The 23,853-nt window shown below is 39.6% G+C and overlaps 1 protein-coding gene across 3 annotated transcripts in view; it reads left to right on the top strand.

Moving 5' to 3' along the window:
* sema6bb (sema domain, transmembrane domain (TM), and cytoplasmic domain, (semaphorin) 6Bb) overlaps positions 1-23,853 on the top strand; it is a 541,651-nt gene that overhangs the window by 304,823 nt on the left and 212,975 nt on the right. For all 3 annotated transcript variants that reach the window (XM_057840421.1, XM_057840419.1, XM_057840420.1), the window contains exons 6-7: positions 3,265-3,325; positions 3,400-3,462. In XM_057840421.1, coding sequence (XP_057696404.1) covers positions 3,265-3,325; positions 3,400-3,462 — 124 coding nt within the window. The remainder of the gene's footprint in view (positions 1-3,264; positions 3,326-3,399; positions 3,463-23,853) is intronic.

Raw genomic sequence — 23,853 nt, 5'->3', positions numbered from 1 at the left:
AGCTTCCTACTCGAGTATTGCAGGTTAGGTGAAATATAGCACTGTATATAAAAAGACATTCAGTTAAAATAAATAATTTAAAAAAAAAAAACTTTAATCAGAAGAAGTCGCTGCCAGACTATAAATCCCTCGGATTTTATAGCAACCATAAAACTGGAAATCACTCTCCTGAAAAAAATGACAAAAATAGACTTGGCCCACTCGAGTTCTCAGTGTCAAGTCAAATCAGGTCACTTTTATTTATATAGTCTTTAATCGCAACAGAGTCTCAAAGGGCTTCACAGGCCCGCAGTAGACAGAAAAATGATGACACTCCTTAGTCTAACCCCCACCCCAAATGGCTAAGGAGAAAACCCATTTGAGAACGGGGTAAAACAGTTGGAGAACACTGTGCCTCAAATGTACAGTCCCTGACAAAAGTCTTGTTGCTTATCCATTTCCTAGAAACAATTGCTAATAACCTGACTTTTAATTATTCAATTGGTTTCAGAAATGGCTCATATGAAAGCTAAGACCCTCCCAAATGATGTTGAATTTACAAAAATATATTTGTTTCACTGAAAAAAGATTGATCATTTAATGAAGACATAAAGGTCAAATTTTGGCAAGACAAAAGTTTTGTCGCCTATACAAAGTAGTGTGAAAATTGAACAAAAAATGTACTTCAATTACAAAAATATGTTACATAACATAAGCGAATAAAGTATCGGTGCTGTGAAATTCAAATTTAATATTTTGTATGACTTCCATGGGCTTGAAGGACTGCATCCATGCGGATCGGCAAAGATTCATACAATTTATTGATGAAGTCATCAGGAACATCAAAGAAAGCAGGCTTGCATGCCGCTCAGAGTTCATCAACATTCTTGGGTTTCGTCTTCCATGCTTCCTCTTTCATCCTACCCCACACATTCTCAATGATGTTCATGTCTGGTGACTGGGCTGGCCAGTCCTGGAGGATCTTGATCTTCTTTGCCTTGACGAACTTTGAGGTAGAGATTGAAGTATGCGATGGAGCACCGTCCTGCTGCAGAATTTGTCCCTTTTTATGGTTAGGAGTATAAGAGGCAGCTAAGATTTGTTTATATTTAAAATTATGTTATGTAGCTTCTTTTTGTATTTGAAGTACATTTTTTGTTCAATTTTCACACTACTCTCTGTAGACGACAAAACTTGTGTCTTGCCAAAATTTGACCTTTATGTCTTCATTAAATGATAAATCTTTTTTCAGAGAAACAAATATATTTTTGTACATTGAACATCATTTGGGAGGATCTTAGCTTTCATATGAGCCATTTCTGAAACCAATTGAATAATTAAAAGACAGGTGATTAGCAATTGTTTCTACAAAATGGATAAGTGACAAGACTTTTGTCTGGGACTGTATAATTTTTTTTTTTTTTTAATCTGTGTAATTAACCAGCAGTATTTCTTAATGATTTAGTGTAGGTTTTTAGGCCGTGGAACGAATTAATGGAATTATAATGCCATTTTATGGGAAAATCCTGCTCGATATACGACCATTTTGACTTACTAACAAAGTCCTGGAACAAATTAACTTCGTATGTAGAGGTACCACTGCATTACAAAAATAATAAAAAATGTAAATAAAATATTTACTGTTTTTTTTCCAAAAATGTTTAATTAAAATGTAAATGAAAAAATGACACGTAATACATTTATATGTTATTAAAAGGTTTAGATTAGAGATGTCGGGTCCGATCACGTCATTTTCAAAGTATCGGAATCGGCAAAAAAATATCTAAATATAAATATATATATAAATATATACATATGTATATATATATATATATATTTTTTTTAATTAAATCGTTTTCTAATTGTATTTAACGTTACAGACATAATGTGTTACACTCTTCCAGAGGCTTTAGTTTAAGCTTAAGGTAGGGTTATCAAATTTATCGCGTTAACGGCGAGAATTAATATTTTTTACATTTATCACGTTACAATATTTAACGCAATTAACGCATGCGCTGCACGACCCACTCACGCATTGTCGTGTTCAATCTATAATGGCGCCGTTTTACCCGTACAGTATATAGAGCTAAAAGGCAGCGTAAAATGAGTAGAGAGAATTTTTGCAGACTTTGGAGCCTTTTTTTAAATGGCTAAAACCTTACAATTGCTCTCCCAATGATTAGAATAATCGTGGGAAGCAATGTGGGGAAGAAAGGTAGTAGTTAATCTTTTTCTTAACACCCTATGTTATTTCCCAACGCAGAGAAGATATATCAATTGGTACCACGACACACAGTCGTGGTTGCACTTCCCATCATGCATTTGGGCAGAAGTTAAATGGCTACAGTATCATTTACTGAAAGCTCAACAAATACACTAGATGGCAATATTTAGTCACAATATACAAAGTCACATTTATCCTTTAAGAATTACAAGAGTTTCTATCCGTGGATCCCTCTCACAGAAAGAATGTTAATAATGTAAATGCCATCTTGAGGATTTATTGTCATAATAAACAAATACAGTACTTATGTACTGTATGTTGAATGTATATATTCGTCCAAGTTTTATTCATTTTTTTCTTAATGCATTGCCAAAATGTATATGATCGGGAAAAATTATCGAGGATGATTGGAATTGAATCGGGAGCACACAAAAAAAAAAGCAATCGGATCGGGAAATATCGGGATTGGCAGATACTCAAACTAAAACGATCGGGATCGGATCGGGATTAAAAAAACATGATCGGAACAACCCTAGTTTTGACAATGATTTTGGACAATTCTTTTGGTCAATAATGTCTCTAAATGTTTCATCGACTTTTAAAATATTCATTTGTCGATTCGTTCAATCTCTACCATCACCTACCAGTCCCAGGATTGGACGTCCATCTCTGTCAATGGCAGCAAATAAATTAATATAGGCACTTATAACCTTTTCAAGGTCTTTTTTTTTTTTTTCAAAACACCATTTTAACAAGTACAAAAGCTGTTTCTAATCACCGCAGCGTGTTTCAGAAGTGCATGCGTGCATGACATAGCCCCCAGTTGAAATTTATGCTGGAGTTCAAGCACCGATATTAAATTGAATTTATTCGCAAAATGTTGACGGGAATAAGCGGCTTGGCTATCATCCAAAACAAAAGGAAAAAAAGTCAAAGAAAATGTTTAGCGGGCCCACGCTGTCCCGAGCCGGCGATAAAACGCAAGTTGGACCGAGTCTGCTCATTTGCTGCCTTATCTTTCAACTTGTTGTTGGCTGACTGCCACTCGTTTTTTTTCGCAGAGATGACCTTTTCCGTGTGGAACTGGACTTCGCCGTTGCAGATGAGATGTTCTACAGCAAGGTGAGCACTTTGCGCCTCCCGGGAAATTTTTGTTGTGGACACGCGAAAAACGTTTGACCTTTTTGTGTGTGCAGAAAAGAACATGGGAGTCCAATAAGAACGATATCCGGATCTGCAGGATGAAGGGCAAGCATGAGGTGAGTGCGGTTTCTGCTTCTCAGATTGGCCAAATCTTGAACAAATTAAAAAATAATACAGCGGTGCTTCGAAATGCAAAAGCTTCAGTACGCATAAAATTTGGGCAGTGTGGCTAATAGCCAGGTGTAGAGTTGTCTAATAATCAGGGGTGCATATATTTTTTTTGCCCAGGTTCTCAGAGGAGGACCTGGCGATGTGACTTGGTCCTCATTGAGCTTGAGAGCCGACCCGCCTGATGCGAAAAAATTATGACAAGCTTTACTTAGAGCCAATTACCTTTAATTCATTATATAAACAATTAACGCTTGATTAACATCAACTGGCACAACAAAATTGCCATTACTTTGAAGTGAAAAGTAAAGGAATAAACATAAAAGCACTAATTCAAAATAAAAGGCATTCATATGCGACTCCCACATTAACTCCAAGCCTTTGTAAAAGTGGGATGTCCTGCTCATAAGAGCTCATTGAACGTGCATGTTTAGCTTTGTGAAATGCGAGCAAAAACACATTTGTCAGTTCATGGCGCTTTTCTTCAATGACTTTTTTCCGCCACTTGTCCATAGGGCGAGTGGGGTCCTGTCTTGACATCGATAGTTTTCTTAATTGCCACATGCTCTGTTTTTTTCGTGCTTTTCAAAGTTTGGATGGCTAAAATTCTTTGACCCTACATAAAATGCGCTGCTCTTATTAACGACATTGGGATTCTCACGGCAAATGTTGCACCACATTTCCATGCGAGCAGCATTTGCTTCTAGCCATGGTACCTCCTGCCGCCACTTTTCAGCAAAAGTCCTTTTTTCCGGTAGCTCCGGTGACGTCTCTGTCGTCCATCTGTATTTTGACGGGGGTGGGGAAACACGGAAGTAATTACTCATGGGGCCTGCCTCTGTGACATTTCGAGAAGTGATTTTCTCGTGTCCGTCGCAAATACAGTGGTCAGCCATCGGTACGCAAAAGCGTATGGAAACCGTTGAGGCCCAGCGCATTTGTCTACCTCCAGTACGCATGCGCGCATGCGGACCACTTATGTGCACCCCTGCTAATAATGACTTTTTAACCGATGTCCCGATATTGGCAACTCCAAAAAATCATTTACCGATATCAAACTGATACAGTTAGTGGTATGAAAAACTATATGAACCTTTTGGAATTTCTCATATTTCTGCATAATATCACCATCAGACGTGATCTGACCTTAGTCAAAAACACACAGATGAAAATACAGTGTCTGCTTTAACCAAAACCACCCAAATATCCATAGGTTTTCATATTTTAATGAGGACAGGGTGAATGACAATGGCAGAAGCTGGAAAAATAAGTAAGTGAACCCTCTGCCTAAGGAGACTTAAAGAGCAATTGAAACCAATTTTTACCACACATTTTAAGTCAGGTGTGTGCCCAATCACTGATGAGTGGTTTAAAGCTGCCCTGCCCACTAGAAAACCAGCACACCTGGTAAGAAAAGCTAAGACGACATTTAAATAGGTTGCTAAAAACAATAATGCACAATGGTATGAAAAAGTATCTGAACATTTTGGAATTTTTCACATTTCTGCATAAAATCACCATCAAATGTGATCTGATCTTCGTCAAAATCACACAGATGAAAATACAGTGTCTGCTTTAACTAAAACCAGCTATCCATTTTCATATTTTAATGAGGAGAGCATGCAAACAATGACAGAACAGGAAAAAATAAGTCAGTGAACCATCAGACTTAAAGAGCAACTGAAACCAATTTTTACCAAGCATTTTAGGTCAGGTGTGTGCCCAATCACTGATGAGTGGTTTAAAGTTGCCCTGCCCACTATAAAACACACACCTGCTAAGAAATGTCTTGATAAGAAGCGTGTTCTTATGTGCATCATGGCTCGGTCAAAAGAGCTGTCTGAAGACCTGAGATCAAGGATTGTTGATTTGTATAAAGCTGGGAAAGGATACAAAACCATCTCTAAAAGTCTGGATGTTTATCAATCGATAGTCAGAGAAGTTGTTTACAAATGGAGAGAGTTTGGCACTGTTGCTTCTCTCCCAAGGAGTGGCAGTCCACCAAAGATGATGCCAAGAATTCAGCGCAGAATACTCAGAACCCTAGAATGTCTGCTAAAGACTTAGAGAAATCACTGGCACAGTCCAGTATCTCTGTGTACATATCATATTAGATGTGCCAGCCTGATCTGTAGCCACAGGAAGTGTCTTGTTGAAGTAATTGCATACTATCCTCATTAAAATTTGAAAACCTATGAATGTTTAGGTGGTTTTAGTTAAAGCAGGCACTGTTTTTTTATCTGTGTGATTTTGACAAAGATCAGATCACATTTGATGGTGATTTTATGCAGAAATGTGAGAAATTCCAAAAGGTTCAGATACCTTTTCATGCAACTGTATATGCAGTTATAGACTTGACATTTTATGGCTAATTGCACTGTGATGTTCCACTGGATGCCTTAAACATAATAATCCTCACATAACAAATCCCAAGCATCTTAGTTTGGAGAGATTTATTGGTCAATAAGCATAACTGGTCTGCCAAGCTGTGACCGGCCCTTGTACAAAGGCAGAAAGCTTCTACATTCACTTTGAAGGCAACATGTACATTGCCCCGAAACCGATGTGAATAGATCCGATAACATTTTAAAATGCTATTATCGGTCCAGTGTAATTTTTTGCAGCCCTTTTAATTTTCCATCTTAGTCTTCATCTTTTGGACGAAAATACTTATTAATCTTACTCATATTTTAGTATAGTCAACAAAAACTCAAACAAATTTCGTCTAGTTTTAGTCGACAAAAATGTTTTCGTCTATAAACTTCAAAAGTTTTAGTCCATGAAAAAGAAAAATTCGAATGAGCATTGGCAGACGAGCACATAAATGTAGAGTCTACAAGGACAACGACATCTTCATGAATATAATACACACTCAGCAGGAAAACAGCACATTGTTTGCAGTTAATTACACTCACCTGGATGCCACAAACTGTTAGTAAAAAGTTTTCCAAGCATTTAAGAAGACACAGTCACTGCGCTAAATGATAAGGCTAACACAAACTCTATGCTAACGTGAACGCTATGCTAGCGCTACAAGTTAGCTTAGTGTGTGATGATCACTAAACACAGACCTTTTATGGCTAAAACAACATGGCATAGCCAAGATAAGGAAATAAAACTTTACCAATTTCACAAAAGGAGCCTGGAATGGGCACACGCTATCTCACTGCCTAACAATGTTGTTCATCTTACTTTAAAAAAGTAATTAATTACAGTTACGAATTACTTTTCCCAAAAAGTAATTGCGTTAGTAACTCAGTTACCTGAATGTAAGAGTAATTAGTTTCTTGGCAAAGTAACTGGTGATAATTTTCATGTTTTTTTTTCTCAAAAAAAAAAAAAAACAGGTCACACAATGTGTAGTTTAAAGGGTTTTTGGGACAGTTGGCCCTAGCCCAATTCTTTACCCTAAACTTAACTAGACACAGGGGTATTGGGTATATTGCGATAACTAAATAGTAACCTTTGCTATGTGTGGAAGTCATTTAATGTTGTGAATCAACCGTTAAAGTTGTTAAAATTGCTCCTGTTATTGCATTAGTTCCCTTCTGTCTATTTTCGACATGTGTAAGTTTTAAAACTGTTTCATCATTTGAAGATAGATTTAGATTTTGCCGATTTAGGAGCATTTTAGATAAAAAGTTACTCAGGTTCGCTTGGAAGGTTCTCTACAACAGAGCCTTCCTGAGAGGTCTACTGCTTTAAGATGGCGGCTGTTTACCAACGCATCTAGTTCTTTATTGTAAGTGTTGCTAATGCCGCTGTGTCTGTCATTTGCATCTAGTTCTGTATATATGTGATATCTACCGAAGCATCATGTGGGCGTAGTTTGTAGGCTATCGGCTACAGTCAGGTATTATTGGAGCCACCTAGCATTGTAGCATCGCGTTTGCAACGGCGTCACACTCCCTTGCCTCCTCCCCACTCCTGCTCTGCTCTCTGGTCTCCATGAGTCCGTCTTTTTCAGACTTTACTCGCATCAGTCAACTGACATTGTAAAGCATAGTAACGGACGGTTTTCCCGCCTCAGTAACGGTAACGGCGTTGCCAAGATGAGAAAAGTAATTAATTAGATTACTCACTATAGATGTCCGATCGTCATTTTCAAAGTATCGGAATCGGCAAAAAAATATCGGCCATGCCTTTTTTAAATATATATATATATATATATATATATATATATATATATTTTTTTTTTAATTAAATCATTTTCTAATTGTATTTAACATTACAGACATAATATGTTACACTCATCCAGAGTCTTTAGTTTAGGCTTAAGGTAGGGTTATCAAATTTATCCCAATAACGTCGGTAATAAGTTTTTTTTAAATGTATCACGTTAAAAAATTTAACGCAATTCATGCATGCGTTGCACGACCCACTCACGCATTGTCGCGCTCAGTCTGTAATGGCGCCGTTTTACCTATATAGAGAGATAAAAGGCAGCATAAATTAAATAGAGTGAATTTTGGCAGCCTTTGGAGGCTTGTTTTAAATGGCTAAAGGTTTACAGTCCCTCTCCCTACGATTAGAAATATCATGGGAAGCAATGTGGGGAAGCAAGGTTGCATTTGATCTTTTTCTTAACACTTTCCCAACGCAGAGAAGATATAGCAATTGCTAGCACTACGCACAGTCATGGTTCCACTTCCCATCATGATTCCACTTCCCATCATGCATTGGGGCATGGCTGCAGTATCATTTACTGAAAGCTCAACAAATACACTAGATGGCAATATTTAGTCACAATATACAAAGTCACAAGTCTTTCTATCCGTGGATCCCTCTCACAGAAAGAATGTTACTAATGTAAATGCCATCTTGAGGATTTATTGTCATAATAAACAAATACAGTACTTATGTCCTGTATGTTGAATGTATATATTCGTCCGAGTTTAATTCATTTTTTTCTTAATGCATTGCCAGAATGTATATGATCGGGAAAAATTGTCAGGAATAACTGGAATTGAATCGGGAGCAAAAAAAAAAGCAATCGGATCGGGAAATATCGGGATCGGCAGATACTCAAACTAAAACGATTGGGGTCGGATCGGTAGCAAAAAAACATGATCGGAACAACCCTGTTACTCACTACTGAAGAAAATAACGCCGTTAGTAACGCTGTTATATTCTAACGCCGTTATTAACAACACTGCTGGCTAGTGAGTAAACGTGTGTTTGTTGGGGGGAGGCGCAGCACGTCAGATGAGTGGCACTACCAAACTGCTAAGATGTGTGCTAACTACACATACGATGAGAAAATATCACACATTGTGGACTTATGACGGAAGCAATGGTGAATTTTCATCTTGTTCTCGTCTCGACGGCAACTGGCATCCATCTCCTTATGATTTAGTCTCCCAAGACACGTTTTTAGCTTGACGTCATCGTCATAAAGAAAACTGTTCATTGACAAAATATTTTCGTTATCGTCATCGTTCACGAAAATAACACTGTAACGCTAGTCAGGTGCGCTTTGCATTCTGGAAAGTATGTTAACACCGTATTGGCTCGAATATAAGACGGTGGTTTTTGCATTGAAATAAGATTGAAAAAGAGGGAGTCGTCTTATATTCGCGGTCTTGACATTATACCCATTCACGACGCTAGATGGCGCCAGATATCATTGAAGCGATGTTCTGTAATGACTAGGGCTGTCAAAATTATCGCGTTAACGGGCGGTAATTAATTTTTTAAATTAATCACGTTAAAGTATTTGACGCAATTAACGCACATAGCCCGCTCAAACATTAAAATGACAGCACAGTGAAATGTGTACTTGTTGTGTTTTTCGGAGTTTTGTCGCCCTCTGCTGGTGCTTGGGTGCAACTGATTTTATAGGCTTCAGCACCCATGAGCATTGTGGCAGTAATTATTGGCATCAAAAATGGCGGACTACGAGTTTATTTTTTGATTGAAAATTTTACAATTTTTTTTTTTTTTTTTTTTTAAACCTGTCCTGTTCAGCTGTTTGACACAGAGAATGGAAGTCTAAGTGCCCGGATTCTGAACAGTTTTAATGTTTCACATGGAGAGTCTGACATACTCCCATTGTGATCCTCCAAAATACCTTTTTATTATGACAAAGCAGCGAACAGGAAGGGATTATGGGGGGACAGAAGAAAAGAAATACAAGAGAAGAAAGAAAAGAAACACATACACAAACAACAACAAGAAATACATTGAACATCTAAACTAGTTACTAATATGCTGGTGCTATCGTCAGCGAGATGTATTTCCGGTTTACACCATGTGGGGGCCAATTGGCCAGTGAAAGAGGAGAATGGGGGTGGGGGTGTCTATAAGACTATAAGCTAAGTGATTGAAAGGGGTAGAGTGTACACAAATCAGTTCTGTGATCTAGAACCCAGTAATCGTGTGAATCTCTTATGAGTGTAAGCCCGTTGGCGACCAACGCTACGCCGCCGCATCGCCAATCCCGGCACCGGAACCCCCAACCCGAGCATGCCCTACCACATCCAGCAGCACGCAAGCCCCACCGGGCGCGCGACAGCCACGCAGACGGGCGGAGAAACCGCGCGGGCGCCAACCCAGGGCCACGGCCCCCACCCAGCCAGCCCGGGGAGGGAGGGCGGGCGGGGGGTTGGGGGGACCATGCGCAGCCCATCCCTCCTCCCGCCGCCCAGCAAAGGAGCCACCGTCCCCCCCCCCGGGACCCAGGGTGGTCCCCCGGGCCACCCGCGCGCCCATCAACCGGCCTTCAGGGATGGCAGGAGGGGACGCATCACCAACCCCACGCCTACACCCACCCCCGCCCGCCCACCCGGGCCACGAGCCACAGCCACAGCCCCCCAGCGGCCCACCAAGCCCCAGGCAAGGCAGGGTCCCCCGCCGGTGCAGGCGACACCCCGCTGATACACCGGCGCCCAGCCAGCGACCCGCGACGGAGCGCAGGGCGGATGCCCAGCCAGAGAAGAGAGGGGAAGGCGGAGGCAGGAGAACGCCCAGGAACTGCCACGGGGCGATGCAAGATCGGAGACCCGACCCCCCAACCCATTCCCGCGGCCGGCAGCCGAGGCAGAGGGGAGGCCACACCCCGGGAGCCACGCCATATAGAAAAAGTGTGGGACCCACCTACCACCCTATTACTGTGGCTGCCAGGTTCCCGACTGGCAGCCATCACCCAGCACCGTGATGGGGGTGTGAGGGGAGGGTAGTGCAATGTATGCATTAAAATAGGAGAGCTTGGCTTGGGGCAGTGGGACCGCAGCATGGAGTTTCTGTCCAGCCGCCCGTCCCATCGCCCTTTGCCGGAGCTCTCCTGTGGAGTATGATGTGTGTGTTGCATTTAAAAAAGGTGCAGGGATGGCAGGGCCTGTGATGAGGAGGCAGCCGTGAGGCCCCCCCCCCCCCCAACAGGTCCCAACCATCCCACAACCTTGGTGTGTGGTGCATTAAAAACAGGGGGGAGTCGGGCTGGGACTGTAAAGCCCCGTCCCAACTCTCCCCGGAGAAATGTATGAGCATGTAAGTGCCAGGGTGAAAAATATTTACAGTGCCGAAGTGAGAAGTGCGTGAGTTAAGAGGCAGGCTCCCGCGGGCGTGGCCCCGTCCACCAGAACCACCGGCCCCAGGGCGGAAGAAGCGTCAGGGCCCCGATTAATCCCCGCCCCAGACCACCCACGGCGCCTCCGCACAGTTAAACAACAATGAAAAATGAACTGGCATTCCATATGAAAATAGCTATGCAAAATACACGTAAAACTTAGACTTTGGTCACTCTATTTTTATTATTGTTATTTTTATTCCTCTTATTATTATATTTACTCTACTTTTGATTGAAAATTTTACAAATTTTATTAAAACGAAAACATTAAGAGGGGTTTTAATATTAAAATTCCTATAACTTGTACTAACATTTATCTTTTAAGAACTACAAGTCTTTCTATCCATGGATCGCTTTAACAGAATGTTAATAATGGTAATGCCATCTTGTTGATTTATTGTTATAATAAACAAATACAGTACTTATTTGCTGTATGTTGAATGTATATATCCATCTTGTCTCATCTTTCCATTCCAACAATAATTTACAGAAAAATATGGCATATTTTATAGATGGTTTGAATTGCGATTAATTACGATTAATTAATTTTTAAGCTGTAATTAACTCGATTAAAAATTTTAATCGTTTGACACCCCTAGTTATGACAGATCTCAGCTACTCTCCCCATTCACGTTGCTAGGTGGCGCCAGATGTCATTGAAGCGATGTTCTGTCATGACAGATCTCAGCTACTAGTTTATCCAGTTTGCATTATTTTATTGCAATGTTTTTCCTTATTCAGATTTGTTTCAAAACTACAGTTTGTTAGACTTCACTTTGATGGTTAATGCAGATCTAATTTTGTTGTTTTATCACAATAGATTGGTTTATTTACATTTCAAAAACCAGAAGCCGTTCATTTACGAATGTGATTGCACTTTAGTTTACTTATTTAAATGTTCGGATATTGAGATTTGAATGAGGCAAAATAACATGCCTTTTCAATCATTTGTTTCAGATGTACTGTAATAATTTTTCTGTATAAAAATTAATCTGGTGTTCAAAAAGTCTTTTTTCAAACTTGAGTCTTGGAAAAAGTGGGAGTCGTCCTATAATAAGGGTCGTCTTATATCCGGGCCAATACGATAATAAGATTGGATCTTCAAACGATCACATTTCAAATACCTCAGCGCAACATGTTCTAGCCGATTTGACCCTGTCTGCCCTTCAAACAAAGAAATGTAAAGACTTATTCAACACACTCGAGCGACACCTGAAAGAATCAAAGAAATCAAAAGAAGAGGAGAATATTAAGAAAGGGAAATGACCTTTAACAAAACACTTAAAGCCGTTCGCGAGCAGATAAACTCGGCAAGAACACGTTGGGAAGAAAAAGAAGGTCGTGGAGTTGAGAGTGTGGCATGGCACGCGCCCATTAAAGGGTACGAATTGTATGGATAAACAACACATTGTCACCTTAAACTCGAATTGAGAATTTCATGTGTTTGGAATCAAATGTTGACTCATCGAAGGACCCGAAGCAGGTATTCCACTTACACCTCACATTGCTAGCCTGTTTTATTCTTTTATTCTGTAATTGCTCGAGGACTGTAGCTGTCAATTATTTTAGTAGACAATTAATCAATCTACTAGTTAGCTCGAATATTCGAGTAATGGGATTAGGAACATTCAACGCGTTGCAGAATCAATAGAGCATTAAATGCGAATACAAAATAAAATTCTCGAGTGTTTCTTAGAATTATGCGTATTTGCACTTTAATTTAAAGATGAATTAAAACGCTTGAGCCGAAGCTCAAACCAAACAAAACCATACCAAAATTTTAAAAAAGGAAGGACATAAGTAGAACAAAACAACAATTGGCTAACTTGCATAGTAAAAGTCAGCTATGAATGTTTTTTTGCTCCCGATCCGATCCCGATCGTTTTAGTTTGACTATCTGCCGATCCCGATATTTCCCGATCCGATTACTTTTTTTTTTGCTCCCGATTCAATTCCAATCATTCCCGATAATTTTTTTCGATCATATACATTTTGGCAATGCATTAAGAAAAAAATGAATAAAACTCGGACGAATATATACATTCAACTTACAGTACATAAGTACTGTATTTGTTTATTATGACAATAAATCCTCAAGATGGCATTTACATTATTAACATTCTTTCTGTGACAGGGATCCACGGATAGAAAGACTTGTGACTTTGTTTATTGTGACTAAATATTGCCATCTGGTGTATTTGTTGAGCTTTCAATAAATGATACTGCAGCCATTTAACCCAAATGCATGATGGGAAGTGGAACCATGACTGTGTGTAGTGCTACCAATTGATATATCTTCTCTGCGTTGGGAAATAACATACGTTGTTAAGATAAAGATCATTTGCTACCTTGCATCCCCACATTGCCTCCCATGATATTCCTAATCGTAGGGAGAGGAAATGTAAGGCTTTAGCCAATTACAAAATGGCTCCAAAGGCTGCCAAACTTCACTCTACTCATTTTACGCTGTCTTTTATCTCTCTATATAGATAAAACGGCGCCATTACAGATTGAGCGCGACAATGCGTGAGTGGATCATGCAGCGCATACATTAATTGCGTTAAATATTTTAATGTGATAGATATTTTTTAGGGCTGTCAAACAATTGAAATTTATAATCGAGTTAATTACAGTTTAAAAATTAATTAATCATAATTAATCGCAATTCAAACCATCTCTAAAATATGCCATATTTTTCTGTAAATTATTGTTGGAATGGAAAGATAAGACACACGACGGATATATACATACAACATACTGTACATAAGTACTGTATTTGTTTATTGTAACAATAAATCCACAAATGGCATTAACATTCTTTCTGTTAAAGTGATCCAAGGATAGAAAGACTTGTAGTTCTTAAACGATAAATGTTAAAGTTACAAGTTATAGTAATTTTAAATTAAAACCCCTCATCATGTTTTCGTTTTAATAAAATTTGTAAAATTTTCAATCAAATGTAGAGTAAATATAATAATAAGAGGAATAAAAATAACAATAATAAAAATAGAGTGACCAAAGTCTAAGTTTTACGTGTATTTTGCATAGCTATTTTGATATGGAATGCCAGTTCATTTTTCATTGTTGTTTAACTGTGTGTCAGAATAGGGCCTCATTACTATAGACTGAAGTGCTTTTCTTTTTGTGAACATTGTTTTTTTGGAGAGAGATAGGAATATTATTTTTGTTGCGCTTTCACTAAACGATACTTACAGTGGGGAGAACAAGTATTTGATACACTGCCAGTGGGTTTTCCCATTGGCAGTGTATCAAATACTTGTTCTCCCCACTGTATGTTTGTTGTGAAGGAGTTGCCAATAAACGGCGCGGTCCAAAGAATGCCTGTGTCCACTCGCCTCTACTGTATAACATATATCTGTACATATCTTACCCAAAATACAACAAGAGACACAAAATTGCCACTAAAAGAAAGAAAACTTACCGAAATGTGTGGAGTACAAATAGCAATTTGCATTGCATTGTGAATACAGCATAAACGTCTCACAACTACTAATTCTCCCACGTTTATAAGAAATAACATGAGTATCGAACGGCGCTGCCCCCAAGCAGCCGATTCACTCTTAATGTCCATAAACGGCCTCGTACGATGTAATCTGTTTGAGGCAATATGCGAGATGGTCATTCACCCAAGCGCCAGCAGAAGGCAGCAAAACTCCAAGTGAGCGTTTCAGTGTACTGTCATTTAAATCTATCTGAGTGGGACATCTGCGTTAATTGCGTCAAATATTTTAACGTGATTAATTAAAAAAATTAATTAACGCCCGTTAACGCGATAATTTTGACAGCCCTAATATTTTTTTAAATGAATTACCGGGATGCCGATCGATCAGGACATCTCTAGTTTTGATTGTTATTTCTTTGTTTGTTTCTAATGATCCCATATATATTTTTCCTCAGAATTGAGTGATTCCATATATATTTCCCTGCATTTGCGTTATCAAATTAACATTTACTGACCACCACAATGTTTTTTATTTATTTCTTTTAGTGTTTCTGAATGCTAAACAGTTGCACTTTTGAACTAATTCATTATTTTTTTCAAGCTTTTTATCTGAGTTTGTTCTACATGATAAAATGTCTGAGTGAGTGCTCGTCCGAGACTGGTGATTCCATACTTTTTGCTAGGGGTTGTAGCAGTGAATGAGTTAATACTCTCTCAATTCTCTTAAATCTCTAAACTCCTAAATCAAAATTTCCTAGCGGAATCTTCTTGCTAATGCCCTGCCGACCTCAACTTATTTTTTACGGGTGGGAGTGGATTATCTGGAGGTCTGTAAGTGACACTTGAGTAGCCACAACAGCACTTTCCCTTCTTTTATATTCATCCCTTCTATGTCCCTCTTTCAATTTCGTGATAGGCGGATGGTGATCTTGTAAAAATGCTAATTTGGAAACTCAAGTGAGATAAGAAAAAAAGATGAATTACAATTGAAGGAGAACCATAATGCTTTTCTATATCTTATTTTTAATGAGATTAATCTCACGTGAGATGAAGCTTGTTAGATCACAATCAAGTTGTTTTTCACAACCGAATACACACAAACGTGTGGGTGGAATCAACACGTTTTGCATGTACGCCGTCATACATATTCATGACACTCGAGTGCTGTTTTTTTTTTTACCTGTCGTCTCTTTGTTCGGCACCCACACATACATTAACGAGGTGCGCAATTAAGCAAAGAATCTCGAGCGCCTTCCAAAACAACACTCTGACATCTCCGCCACTTCACCTCCTGAAAATTCCCCCCTGCTTGGGGGGTGTTCGCATGTATTCGTGTGTCAGACGTGATACATTCTCCACCTTATAATTGGTTTTGTAATTAAATGCTTCCGCCTGGCTGATCACAAAGGACACAGTATTCTCTCTAATTAGGAGGAAATTCAATATCCTGATTTTTGATGCTTTTGCCGTTGGCCGGGCCATTGTTGGAGATGTGTTATTAGCATATTCCTGTCATGGTTTTTGTCCTTTGAGACATTATTTTTTTGGTCCTTTTATTGAAAAAGTTAGCAGAGGAGAAAGGTGGCCACCTGCCAGCACGTCATTAGGAGTTACATGATCGCGCCAACAGCCCGTTCTGCATGGAACAGTGTGAGAGCGCCATTATGGTGGTAGTTTGTTCAATATGGCGTTGATTGAACTCTCCGAGGAGCGCCGGGTTTTTTGCGGGGGGGCAGAAAAAGGTGAGGGACGTAAAGTATGATTTCACAGCTCTTTAAGCACTTGTGAAAAACCACATGTGGAGTCACTTATGTTCAACTTATATTCTTGTTCAGACTTTCTTCAAGGCACAAATACATTTGGAAAAATGTTACGGTGCAAAACCAGACAAATGTCGGAAAAAGCGCTGTTGTTTTCGCCGACGACCAATTTTTTTCGTGACAATGAAGGGTTAAAAATGTGTTTTGGGAGACTAAAACTTAACGAGACGAATGCCAGTTTTTGTCTGACAAGACGACGTTGCGACGGTTGTTGTTTTGAAACACATGGCATCTGCTTCAGTCGGTCGAAGTCAATCGCAGTTATTCTCCAACACCGGATTTAGGTGGAAAAAGTACGAAAGCTGTACCGCATACAAACAGGAAGGATTGTCTCAGGAGTGATTTGTTCGAGAATTCAAGGTAATTACTATATTTTTCGTACCATGCATGCATTTTGAAACGTGAAAAAAATCAAAGGGAGAAATTAACCGCTATGGCATTGCCGTCACAATTCGCAATATTTACGTAAAATAAATGCTAACTGCCCGTTTTTTTGCGTTTAACCACGAATCGAGACTGTTTTATGTCCATATTTATAGAGAATTCAGGGATTTATTCACAAGAATTCTCAACGTAAAAAGTTCTTTGTGGTGATAAGGCGGTGCAACAGTGGCTTGAAGACTAGCTGCACATTCGACATATTTACGTAAAATAAATTTAACTGCCCGTTTTTTTTTGTTTTTTTTTTTACTTTTAACCAAGAATCGAGACTGTTTTACGTCTATATCTATAAAGAATTCAGGGATAAGCATTTGTTCCCCAAAATGTCAACGTAAAAATCTCTTTGTGGTGATAAGTTGCTGCCACAGTGGCTTCAAGACTGGCAGCACATTCGACATATTTACTTAAAATTAGTGTTGCACCGATACCATTTTTTGGGCCCGATACCGATACCTGGCTGTGCAGTATCAGCCGATACCGATACCACTCTGTTTGCAAAAAAAAAATATATATATATATACAGTGGTACCTCTACATACGAATTTAATTCGTTCCAGGACCTTGTTTGTAAGTCGAAATGGTCGTATGTCGAGCAGGATTTTCCCATAGGAATACATTATAATTCCATTAATTCGTTCCAAAGCCTAAAAACATACACTAAATTCTTAATAAATACTGCTGGCACTGTTACAAATGGCAATTAAACATAGAAAAACAAATAAGTTATAAATAAATAAGTCAGAATAATATAATAAGAAGAAGAATAATTAATAATTATTCCTGTAAATAATGTAACGAATTGGATTCTAATATGGCGGACACTTTTTACTGTCCCTGAACGCACCGCGAAGCTGACGTCACGGTGAGATAGGTCGGTGCGGTAGAGATAATACTTTCGTTTTCTTGAGAGCAGTCAACTGCTTAAGACAATGGGCGTTTTGTGTTGGATAAGTTCTTAAATAAATGATAAAAACGTGACGAAGCTGGCGATTTCCTTGGCAATGTTACCACAATAATAATTGTCACCTTAACTTATAAATAGTGGCGAACGGTGGTCGGAAGAGGACCATGGAGCTGTATTGTTGAGCCAGTTCAGGGACGCGCACACCAAGCTCATATTTTTCTATAACTTGCATCTTCATTTCAAAGGTAAGCATCACTTTTTTCCTTGTTTCTCCAACTGTATCAACTTTTTTTGAAAACTGTGTTGATTTCTCACACAAGAAAATCCACCGTGCGTTCGTTTGCAGTGCTGTCATGTCGTCGTATTTCGAGCAACTCGTCGGATGTAGAAACAAATGGCGGCTCAAATTTTACGTCGGATGTCGAAAAGATCGTGTGTCGAAGTGATCGTATGTAGAGGTACCACTGTATATATATATATATATATATATACAGTGCCTTGCAAAAGTATTCGGCCCCCTTAAACCTTGCAACCTTTCGCCACATTTCAAACATAAAGATATAAAATTTTAATTTTTTGTCAATAATTAACAAGTGGGACACAATCATGAAGTGGAACAAAACTTATTGGATAATTTAAACTTTTTTAACAAATAAAAAACTGAAAGGTGGGGCGTGCAATATTATTCGGCCCCCTTGCGTTAATACTTTGTAGCGCCACCTTTTGCTCCAATTACAGCTGCAAGTCGCTTGGGGTACGTTTCTATCAGTTTTGCACATCGAAAGACTGACATTCTTACCCATTCTTCCTTGCAAAACAGCTCGAGCTCAGTGAGGTTGGATGGAGAGTGTTTGTGAACAGCAGTCTTCAGCTCTTTCCACAGATTCTCGATTGGATTCAGGTCTGGACTTTGACTTGGCCATTCTAACACCTGGATACGTTTATTTTTGAACCATTCCATTGTAGATTTGGCTTTATGTTTGGATCATTGTCCTGTTGGAAGATAAATCTCCGTCCCAGTCTCAGGTCTTGTGCAGATACCAACAGGTTTTCTTCCAGAATGTTCCTGTATATGGCTGCATCCATCTTCCCGTCAATTTTAACCGTCTTCCCTGTCCCTGCTGAAGAAAAGCAGGCCCAAACCATGATGCTGCCACCACCATGTTTGACAGTGCGGATGGTGTGTTCAGGGTGATGAGCTGTGTTGCTTTTACGCCAAACATATTGTTTTGCATTGTGGCCAAAAAGTTCAATTTTGGTTTCATCTGACCAGAGCACCTTCTTCCACATGTTTGGTGTGTTTCCCAGGTGGCTTGTGGCAAACTTTAAACAAGACTTTTTATGGATATCTTTGAGAAATGGCTTTCTTCTTGCCACTCTTCCATAAAGGCCAGATTTGTGAAGTGTACGACTGATTGTTGTCCTATGGACAGACTCTCCCACCTCAGCTGTAGGTCTCTGCAGTTCATCCAGAGTGATCATGGGCCTCTTGGCTGGACATGTACTTTCTTCTGATCAGTTTTCTCCTTGTTTGAGAAGAAAGTTTGGAAGGACAGCCGGGTCTTGGTAGATTTGCAGTGGTCTGATGCTCCTTCCATTTCAATATGATGGCTTGCACAGTGCTCCTTGAGATGTTTAAAGCTTGGGAAATCTTTTTGTATCCAAATCCGGCTTTAAACTTCTCCACAACAGTATCTCGGACCTGCCTGGTGTGTTCCTTGGTTTTCATAATGCTCTCTGCACTTTAAACAGAACCCTGAGACTATCACAGAGCAGGTGCATTTATACGGAGACTTGATTACACACAGGTGGATTCTATTTATCATCATCGGTCATTTAGGACAACATTGGATCATTCAGAGATCCTCACTGAACTTCTGGAGTGAGTTTGCTGCACTGAAAGTAAAGGGGCCGAATAATACTGCATGCCCCACTTTTCAGTTTTTTATTTGTTAAAAAAGTTTAAATTATCCAATAAATGTTGTTCCACTTCACGATTGTGTCCCACTTGTTGTTGATTCTTGACAAAAAAATTAAATTTCATATCTTTATGTTTGAAGCCTGAAATGTGGTGAAAGGTTGCAAGATTCAAGGGGGCCGAATACTTTTGCAAGGCACTGTAATTTTTCAGCACGACCTGACACCTGCTCACAGTGCCAAAACCACTGGTAAATGGTTTACTGACCATGGCATTACTGTGCTTAATTGGCCTGCCAACTCTCCTGACCTGAACCCCATGGAGAATCTGTGGGATATTGTGAAGAGAAAGTTGAGAGACACCAGACCCAACACTGTGGATGATCGTAAGGCCGCTATCGAAGCATCCATAACACCTCAGCAGTGCCACAGGCTGATTGCCTCCATGCCACGCCGCACTGAAGCAGTCATTTCTGCAAAAGGATTCCCGACCAAGTATTGAGTGCAAAGCTGATATAATTAATTGAAGGTTGACTTTTTTTGTATTAAAAAACTGTTTTTGTATTGGTCGGATGAAATATGCTCATTTTTTGAGATAGGGATTTTTGGGTTTTCTTGACTTTTTTGCCAAATTCATCAATATTAAAACAATAAAAGGATTGAACCACTTCAGTTGTGTGTAATGAATCTAAAATACAATTGTGGTCAAAAGTTAAATACACTTATGAAGAACATAATGTCATGGTTCTCTTGAGTTTCCAGTTATTTCTACAACTCTGATTTTTCTCCGATAGAGTGATTGGAACAGATACTTCTTTGTCACAAAAAACATAAAGTTTGGTTCTTTTATGATTTTATTATGGGTGAACAGAAAAAAGTGATCAAATCTGCTGGGTCAAAAATATACATACAGCAGCGCTAATATTTGGTAACATGTCCCTTGGCCAGTTTCACTTCAATTAGGCGCTTTTGGTAGCCATCCACAAGCTTCTGGCAAGCTTCTGGTTGAATCTTTGACCACTCCTCTTGACAGAATTGGTGCAGTTCAGTTAAATTTGATGGCTTTCTGACATGCACTTGTTTCTTCAGCATTGTCCACAAGTTTTCAATGGGGTTTAAGTCAGGATTTTTTGGGAAGGCCATTCGAAAACCTTAATTCTAGCCTGATTTAGCCATTCCATTACCACTTTTGATGTGTGTTTGGGGTCATTGTCCTGTTGGAACACCCAACTGCGCCCAAGACCCAATCTTCGGGCTGATGACGTTAGGTTATCTTGAAGAATTTGAAGGTAATCCTCCTTCTTCATTATCCCATTTACTCTCTGTAAAGCACCAGTTCCATTGCCAGCAAAACAGCCCCACAGCATAATACTACCACCACCGTGCTTGACGGTAGGCATGGTGTACTTGGGGTTAAAGGCCTCACCTTTTCTCCTCCAAACATATTGCTGGGCATTGTGGCCAAACAGCTCGATTTTTGTTTCGTCTGACCACAGAACTTTCCTCCAGAAGGTCTTATCTTTGTCCATGTGATCAGAAGCAAACTTCAGTCGAGCCTTAAGGTGCCGCTTTTGGAGCAAGGGCTTCCTTCTTGCACGGCAGCCTCTCGGTCCATGGAGATGCAAAACACGCTTGACTGTGGACACTGACACCTGTGTTCCAGCAGCTTCTAAATCTTGGCAGATCTGCTTTATGGTGATTCTCGGTTGAATCTTCACCCTCCTGACCAATTTTCTCTCAGCAGCAGGTGATAGCTTGCGTTTTCTTCCTGATCGTGGCAGTGACAAAACAGTGCCATGCACTTTATACTTACAAACAATTGTTTGCACTGTTGCTCTTGGGACCTGCAGCTGCTTTGAAATGGCTCCAAGTGACTTTCCTGACTTGTTCAAGTCAATGATTCGCTTTTTCAGATCCATGTATGTATAATTTTGACCCAACAGATTTGATCACTTTTTCTGTTAACCCATAATAAAGTCATAAAAGAACCAAACTTCATGAATGTTTTTGTGACAAAGAAGTATCTGTTCCAATCACTCTATCAGAGAAAAATCAGAGTTGTAGAAATAACTGGAAACTCAAGAGAGCCATGACATTGTTCTTCACAAGTGTATGTAAACTTTTGACCACAACTGTATATGAAAGTAATGTTTCTCAGTAAATTACAGAAAATAATGAACTTTATCACAATATGCTAATTTTTTGAGAAGGACCAGTAATAGTGAGCCTGACTTCTGTGCCAACTTAAGGGATGCAAAGTCCCTCTGTTATCTCCCGCGAGCGCAACAGTAGGGTACAATTGCCAGTTAGGCCCATGTTCTGCACTAGTGTCTCCCACTCATGCAGAATATTAACAACATCACCATGAATATTTAAAATTAAGACTCACATTGTAAGAAAACAAAAGGTGGTTACACATTTTGCATGTAAAAGGTTTGAATAGGAATTGCTTAACTTGTTCAAGTAGTTTATACTCGGCACGCGAGTACACTTCCACCCCAAGATTTGGTGACTCCGCTCCTTCACTCATTAGCTAAAACCCTCATGTGTCGCTTCCCAGAAAAACACTCCCCGGCGCCCCATTTGGAGGGAACGATGCTCCATGACAGGATGAAAGGGTGTGTATGTTAGCTCGCATGTGGGCGGGGGATTAATTAACAGCAGCACCAAATTAGCAGCGCCGCGTAGCGCTCTGAGTGCCTTGCTTTTTACCCCCACCCCCAACCGCCACCGCATGTTAAAACTAATCCGCATCCCTCCAGCTCGCTAGCCTTCATCTTCACTTGATGGTAATTGTGACTGAACACACCACAGGCCACAAACAAACATCACACAGCTGAGGGAAGTGGGAAAATATCACCAAGATGTTGGCGACCGATGACTCCCAGGTGGAAAAACCTGCAGACATACTCCAGACACACTCGACCCGCCGTCACCCTTTCGACAGCTTGCATAGAACGAGGTGGCAAATTGACATCGTGAAAACACAAATGAGTCGCAGCTCGAAAATTTGCTTTCGCTAACCTCGCGTGAAGAACAGAAGGCCACACACATGCCGAGTGTTTAGTCACCATCTGGACTAACTTTGCCGACTCAGGGAAAATGGTCTACCTTTACGCCTGACGCTTGAGTTCATACTTGGGAATTAAAGTTAGGGCGCACACACAAGAGGCTTGTTGTTCAGGGGTGGGATCCAATAAGACTTTCTTCTTCCCACTCCTTTTCATGCATAATCTTTTCTTTTGTTGCATGTTAAACAGTTACTAGGATATGAAATAAGCCACAGTGGGAGAAAATTATGGGAACCATCTGGAATTTTTTATGTTTCTGGATGGCCAGTTTCGTAAAGACGGTCCGAAATTCATCCCGATGCCCGAACTGCAAATACGACAAACATTTGTTTGAGTTTTTGGCTGCAATTACTTCATTGTAAAGGTTCATAAATCAATAGGTTAGCCAAGCTGATAAATATTGGTGGATCTGTAATCAGTCACTCAGGAAAAATATTGCATCTCGAGTCAGTTAGCCCAGGGATCCCCAATAAATTTTGCACCATGGACCGGTTTTATTTGGGTCTTTTTTTCACGGACCGGTGTTCTGACAAATTTTGCAACCCATCAAAAATTGCAGCGATGTGGTTCTGCGCATGCGCGTAACGTTAAACATGGCCGCAAATGCTGCGATTCCTAAGTAAATACTACAAACTTTCTGTAAAGAAAGGAATATTAACTTTTGATCATGGAAGCACATGGTGGAAAACACAGACAAGACTGAAAAAGCAGTTTCTGCTCTTGCACCCCTCTATAAAATAAACTCCTGTATTTTAAGCCAAAACAACTGTTTTTTTTGATAGAACAATATGTCCATATGCTGCCATAGCAAATTCATGGCGCACTAAGCCTCCGAACTATTTTTAATTCGTCCGTTTTACCCTGAAAACCTCCGTTTACAGACGTCGCGCAACCGCTTTTGTTTCAACCTAACCATAAAAAGAAGGTAAGTGCTTATATTTATTATTCAAAATGTCTGCCGTTTTTAGCTTAGAATCATTAATTGATGTCTAATATTTAGTTTAAAAAAAAAAAACTTTAAAAATTATTCACTCGCATATTTTAAACTTTTAAACAAATTACGTCACAATGAAAAATTTGGCGTCTGTTAAAAAGTCGCTTAATTGTATTTTTTTTGTTACTGTCGCATTTTCCCCGATATGTTAGATGATAAATA

Source organism: Corythoichthys intestinalis, chromosome 7 (assembly GCF_030265065.1).
Source record: "Corythoichthys intestinalis isolate RoL2023-P3 chromosome 7, ASM3026506v1, whole genome shotgun sequence".
NCBI lineage: Eukaryota > Metazoa > Chordata > Actinopteri > Syngnathiformes > Syngnathidae > Corythoichthys > Corythoichthys intestinalis.
Note: the sequence above shows the minus strand (reverse complement) of the source record. Positions and strands in the feature narration are given on the sequence as shown.